The sequence below is a fragment of the Vicia villosa genome, linkage group LG1 (assembly GCF_029867415.1).
Source record: "Vicia villosa cultivar HV-30 ecotype Madison, WI linkage group LG1, Vvil1.0, whole genome shotgun sequence".
Taxonomy (NCBI): domain Eukaryota; kingdom Viridiplantae; phylum Streptophyta; class Magnoliopsida; order Fabales; family Fabaceae; genus Vicia; species Vicia villosa.
In genome coordinates, this window is record NC_081180.1 from 134,984,731 (window position 1) to 134,991,761 (window position 7,031).

The window sequence follows — 7,031 nt, forward strand, 5'->3', positions numbered from 1 at the left end:
CTTTACATGATCAGCCTTGGTGTAACCTTTGTCCAGAACTCTTAATCCAACAGTTAGCGTTTGAAATCTTGAGAACTTCTTCTCAATATCTTCATCGTCCTCCATCTTGAAGGCTTCATATTTCTGGATTAGAGCAAGAGCTTTGGTCTCCTTGACTTGAGCATTTCCTTCATGGGTCATTTTCAATGACTCATATATATCATGGACAGTTTCCCTGTTAGATATCTTCTCATACTCAGCATGAGAGATAGCATTCAGCAAAACAGTCCTACATTTATGATGATTTTTGAAAAGCTTCTTTTGATCATCATTCATTTCTTGTCTTGTAAGCCTTACGCCAGTAGCATTCACTGGATGTTTGTAACCATCCACCAGAAGATCCCATAAGTCACAATCTAGACCAAGGAAGTAACTTTCCAGTTTATCTTTCCAGTATTCAAAGTTTTCACCGTCAAATACTGGTGGTCTAGTATAACCATTGTTACCATTGTATTGCTCAGCAGAGCCAGATGTAGATGTAGATGTGTTTGCACCTTAGAACCGGCGCTCTGATGCCAATTGAAGGATAGAAAAACACTTAGAAATGGGGGGTTTGAATAAGTGTACTTTTAAAACTTGTAAGATAAAAAAAATTTGCACAATGATTTTTATCCTGGTTCGTTGTTAACTAAACTACTCCAGTCCACCCCCTTGGAGTGATTTACCTCACCTGAGGATTTAATCCACTAATCACACTTGATTACAATGGTTTTCCACTTAGCCAACTGCTAAGTCTTCTAGAGTATCATGATCACAACCTGATCACTCTAGGAACAAACTGCTTAGACAACTTCTAAGACTTGCTAGAGTATACTGATCAACAACCTGATCACTCTAGAACTTACAACTTAATGTAAACAAATTCTAAGAGTATTACAATGCTTATGAAAAGCTATAATCACAACTGTGATATTTCTCTTAAAGTTTAAGCTTAAATCTCACTAAGATATTACAACAGCAATGTAGTGAGCTTGATGATGAAGTTTGAGAGCTTTTGAATTTGACAGCGTTTCAGTTTAATGCGCAAGTGTTGTATTGAGCTTCTCATCAGAACTTCATATATATAGGCACTTGAGAAGATGACCGTTGGGAGCATTTAATGCTTTGCGTAATCCGTACAGCATTGCATTTAATGTTTCACTCTTTTGTCAACTACCTCGAGTCTTGTTTCCGCTGTGTCTACTGACGTTGCCTTTAATAGCTTCTAACGTTCCTTTTGTCAGTCAGCGTAGCCTGCCAGTCTAGTACTTGCTTCTGATCTGATGTTTGTGCAAACAACGTTTGAATGTCATCAAAGTCAAACAGCTTGGTGCAGAGCATCTTCTTGTCTTCTGACCTTGAAGTGCTTCTGAGCGTGATACCATGAGAACTTCAGTGCTTCTGCTTCTGATCTCAAGTTCTTCTGATGCTTCCATAGACCCATGTTCTGATTCTGCTTGACCATCTTCTGATGTCTTGCCAGACCATGTTCTGATGTTGCATGCTGAACCTTCTGAGTCAGTTGCTTCTTGCGCTGATTTTGTGCATACTCTTTGTATAATTCCTGAAATGGAAATTGCATAGTATTAGAGTACCACATTATCTCATACAAAATTCATATCCTTGTTATCATCAAAACTAAGAATATTGATCAGAACAAATCTTGTTCTAACACAATGTTGTGCGAGAGAAGCGGGAAATACAATTCTCCTCTAAAGAAGTTTAAAAAAGACGACACGAGTACTAGAAAATCCGAGTGTCCATTTAAAATTTGTTGTTATATGTTATCTATTAAAGACATGTTCTTGAATTTTGTCCAACCGAAAAATATGCTTGCCACATTGAAAAGGAAGGAACCCGACAACATATCAAACATAAGACAAGTGTATAATCAACGGTACCGCAATAATAAAGCGATTAGGAGTGCACAACGGTACTGCACTGCTTCTGCTGCAAAAACAAACAGGAAAACTTCCGTAGATGCATCTACAGAAGGTGGTAATTTGAAAAATTATGGGTGTTTACCGTGGATGCATCTACGGAAGGTGTTACTTTGAAAAATTATGGGTGTTTACCGTAGGTGCATCTACGGAACAAAGTAAACGTAAAAAAAATGGGTGCTTCCGAAGATTCATCTACGGAAGCATGAGGGCAAAATTGTCATTTCGGTGGTGCGCCTAAATGTTATCGGGTGGAGTGAGAAATTTTTTAAACTAATGACAACAACTTGAGATCTTCATTAGTGCATAACCACAGTGATTATGCATATGCCAGCATGTTTTTTCCATTAATTCCACAGTTCCACTCACACCCATTATTACCTCAATACCTAAAGCAATCAAATATTTAAATCACATGTAGATTAAGAAAAATGAATAATAAATATGTGGCACACATAATATTGTCAAATAAAGATTTCATTTTCTAGATCATGCCTATGATATAAAATTTCCCCCCACTCACGTGGTTTTCTTTATAAACACAACATCTTAGTCCAAAACTAAAACATTGTATTCTTTTCCACACACCCTTAAACTTGTGTTAAGAAGATGGAATGGAGAAAATATTATTTGGATATGTTGCTTGTGCCATTAGGGTTTATGATAATAATTGGTTATCATGTTTGGTTATGGCACAAGGCTCGAACTCAACCTGCTTCCACCATCATTGGAATCAATACTCATGGAAGACGATCTTGGGTCCCTTCCATGCTCAAGGTATATTTTCATATATATTATACTCAATATTACATTAACAAAATAATATATTTTTTATTATTATAGTTCTAAAACTTGATATGATATATTTTTCACTATAGGGAGGATTTAGTTTAAGCTATAATTTCTTAAGACTTTTGATTTTGTATGGACTGAAGCCAATGATAAAAACCACCATAGAACTTAAGTCTCACTTAGATAAATATTATATACAATAAATTTAGAGAGTTAATATAAACAAGATATCAATTTATTTTAGGAATAAGTTACATAGTATTGCTTTGTTTAATAATTCATGATAAATATTATATTTTATCAATTGCTCTGTTGAATTTAAAAAAATTTATTGAAACTCCACAAATTTTTGTAGAATTATTTAATTTTTTTTAGTTATATAATCGAATGGTTGGCATTTATTTGTATTCTTTAAAGTTTATTGTATATATTATTGAAGTTATTAAATGAAATAATTTCAAATTTTCATATAAATTTATAGAATTTAATTCAGTGATTAGATTGATGTTTTCTGAATAGTTGATTAGATTGATGTAATATAATTTTTATTACAAATTATTACATAGAAATTCTTTTAAAATAAGTTGAGTCTCTCTCTTATCGCTTCTTAATTTGAACATATATATTAAAAATTATGTTAATCTTCTCTGTATTATTCTAATTTTTTATTTACTTAAAACAGTATTCCTATAAATATTTGTAATTGCAATATTTTCTTATGATAATATTGATTTTAATAGATTGTTGAACTATCAAGGGATTGTCTCTCTCTATCTTTGTTAACTGGACAATTTTCTTGATTAATAATTGCGGGAATATTTATTTTTTACTTATAATTATAATTTAGTTATATAATTATTCTCGTGGCTTGTGTTTAAATTTTTTTTTGAAAGGTTGTGACTTGTGACTAAAATATTTTGAAAGAAAAGATTCTGCTTATTCCAAATCACTTTATTTATATTTTATAGCCAGTTATTTTTCGATTCTAAAGTAGAAGTATTCCAAAAATTACACATTTATTAGTCGAAGAATATTTTGCCGTGAGTTATATACATTAACACCCACAGATCCATTATTTAAATAAATTAGGCGGAATTAGACTTTACTAACCTCAACTCTGATATGGTTAAAACTTAAAAGATTCAAAATTTGACTCCTTTAAGTTTTAGAGGCTTGTTTTTAAATCAAAATGACTTTTTAAAGGTATGTTAGTTTATATAAATTTTATTTGATATAAACATATTTAAATGATTAATTTGACATATTTAAATATTTAACATGATATTTTAAGGTATATAATTATATATGAAAAATTAATTTAGAGTAATCAATTTAAATTACTGAAGAACTTAGCAAAATTATAATTTAATACAAAAATATAAAATTTATTATAGTTATAATGATAATGAAAAATAAATAATAATAATAATAATAATAATAATAATAATAATAATAATAATAATAATAATAATAATAATTTAAATTTACTTAATAAAATTCTGCAATAAATTAATTTTTTTTTTATGATAGTCCTAGAGGTGCTTTTTTATTCTAAATTGTTTAATAGTTAAAATTCATCTTTTAAAGGTGAATAAATGAGATGTCGCATGTTCAAATCTGCAATGTATATGACGTTTTTACTTACACATCTATCAATTATGTTGGTTTGACATGACTATGCAAAAATATCTTTAAGAACATCTAAAGTTGATTAAATTGTAGTTAAATAAATTATTTATTTATTTTATTATTGTTAAACAAACACAAACATATACAAGGTGTTTAAAAATTCAAGACGACTCTGATTATTTGTGTCCATCTGATTATATTTTTCCCTCTCTCCTATGACCATGAGAATACCACTAAATCAAAGTGTCACAAACACTATGAATAAATTTTGCACATGGTTAAAATTACTTGAGAATCAACAAATTGAAAATATAAAGTTAAATTAACAATAAACATGGAAGATATGCTTTAGCTAAATGGATTTCAGGCCCCCCTGCTTTTGGTATGATCGATGTTTATAAGTTTGGAATCTTGAATTACATACATACAAAAATGAATATTTGAGAGAATCTTCATACAATTGGTTGGTGTAGGTTTTGGAATTCTTTTATCAACATGCATGGTCATTTGCCAAACATGGCCCCATCACTTCACTATTTTTTTTTATAAAAGTAGGTTAGTAGATCCATTAAAAAGAATGGATTACGTCTTCACTTTGTTTTCGTGGTCCTAAATTTTGATTTATAAATTGTAATCTTAGCAAAAAGAAATGTGTCATTCATGTTTCTGGTCACAATCCATAATGGTCTATCTTTATGCTAACTAAGTGGAGGAACACTTTTTTCAGACTAAATTAATTTTTTTGAAATAATTAGGTCTTATATATGAACGTAACGTGTGTTTGAGGACAAAACATAAAGATATTTTAATATCATGTCAGCACAAATAAAAAAAATCAAGTGGTTTGTCACACTTAACTGTAAAATAAATATTTGATGAGATTCTATTTAATTACAGTTAAATTGTAATAAATTTTAAATATTATACGGTAGTCTATTTTGCACGTTCTGAAAAACAGTGGTAAAAATAATTTGTTATATAAATAGTTATATTTCATATAATATATGTAAATGTAGATTCCTTAAATCAACGTTTAATTTCACATTGTTAATTTGTGCATTTAGGATATTGAAAAGAAGAACATCCTAGCTGTTCAAACCCTACGAAATCTAATAATGGGATCAACACTTATGGCAACAACCTCCATTCTTCTCTCGGCCGGTTTAGCAGCAGTAATAAGCAGCACATACAGCGTGAAGAAGCCTCTAAACGATGCGATTTATGGAGCTCATAGCGAATTTATGGTAGCACTTAAATACGTGACACTTTTAACAATATTTTTATTCTCGTTTTTCTGTCACACTTTGTCCATTAGGTTTTTCAACCAGGTGAGCATCCTAATTTGCACACCACAAAATGTCATGTCGTATGTTGTGGTTACACCTGAATATTTGACTGAACTTTTGGACAAGGGAATTGTTTTGAGCACGGTTGGTAATAGGCTTTTCTACTCGGCTTTTCCTCTTTTGCTTTGGATCTTTGGACCTGTGTTGGTTTTCTTGTGTTCTGTTGCTATGATTCCTGTGCTTTATAACTTGGACTTTGTTTGTGGGAATGGAAAGGGAAGTGTTGTGAAGATTAATGAGAAAGGTGGTGAAGGTTATGTTTGATGTAATTTAAAGTTAATAGGGGCAGGTTTTATATCTCTAAACTTGTTGATAATTTGTAATTAAGTATCTGAATTTGAACTTTATATAATCTGTAATCAATCGGTTACAACGTTAAAGTTATGAATATTTTCTTTTAAATTTCTTTTAATATAAATCAGTTATCATCTGCACACAACTACAAAGAATAATTTCTCCGTCAGAAGGACTACAATAATCGACAAAATTGTCTTTAAAAAATTAGATTTGCATCACCTACTATTTTCAAGTTGTAAAGGTGTTTGTGTTTTACTCACACAAGCAACATCTATTTAGCTATTCATGAACTAGCTTTTCTGACGTGAGTTTGTTTGTTGATTGTGATTAGCATATCATTAACCTTTTATATGTTTCCCACTTGAAGGAAACTTTGGTTTAATTATGGAGGAAAAGAGCCTTTAGTTTCCATTGTTTGAACAAAGTAGGCATAATATTAAAGATAATGTAAGCCACCTAGTGCGTAGCTTTGGTCAATTCTATAACGGTAAAAACTAAAAATGCACTAGTTTCTTTTTTTAATAAACAATGGAATTCAATAAACACTATGAGTAGAAGGTACTCTCCCATTATCATTACCAACTTCAATAATCGTAGGATTAGATATTAAAAGTTCAATAAAAAATCTATTTAATGTAAGATTCTAAATAATATATTTAAGATGTGTAATAAGTAAGATGTTTAAATGCGAAAAAAAAAAAGGGTTGAAATTTATACATACGGTGTTCTGGTATGTGCGAAGGTCTAATTGGTAGGAAATCGTATAGGATGAAGTATGTTTTAAAACATTTGTTAATAAAGAGAAAGAAAACATATTTTAAAATTGTCAAAAATTAAAAAGTCGAAAAGCAGTAAAAATATCCGATTTGAGCAGTTCCCAAATTTCGAGTTTCACCGGTTTGACTTACGGATTCGTTATTAAATATTAATTTAGAAATAGTCTAATTTAATATAAAATATATTAGTTATTTATAATATTTTATTCTAATAATATTATAAATATTATAAA

General features: G+C 30.1%; 1 protein-coding gene across 1 annotated transcript; it reads left to right on the forward strand.

Moving 5' to 3' along the window:
- The first annotated feature begins 2,492 nt into the window (after window positions 1-2,492).
- On the forward strand, window positions 2,493-6,143 carry LOC131617329 (uncharacterized). Its single transcript, XM_058888641.1, has 2 exons — window positions 2,493-2,735; window positions 5,444-6,143. The coding sequence occupies exons 1-2, from the start codon at window positions 2,568-2,570 to the stop codon at window positions 5,987-5,989; spliced, it is 714 nt and encodes a 237-aa protein (XP_058744624.1). The 5' UTR covers window positions 2,493-2,567; the 3' UTR covers window positions 5,990-6,143.
- The last annotated feature ends 888 nt before the right edge of the window (window positions 6,144-7,031 follow it).

Bases quoted from the DNA above. Each gene is read 5' to 3' on its own strand.
- LOC131617329 (XM_058888641.1), top strand. From the start codon at position 2,568: ATGGAATGGAGAAAATATTATTTGGATATGTTGCTTGTGCCATTAGGG. The intron at 2,736-5,443 runs GTATATTTTCAT...TTGTGCATTTAG, and splicing joins GGGTCCCTTCCATGCTCAAG to GATATTGAAAAGAAGAACAT.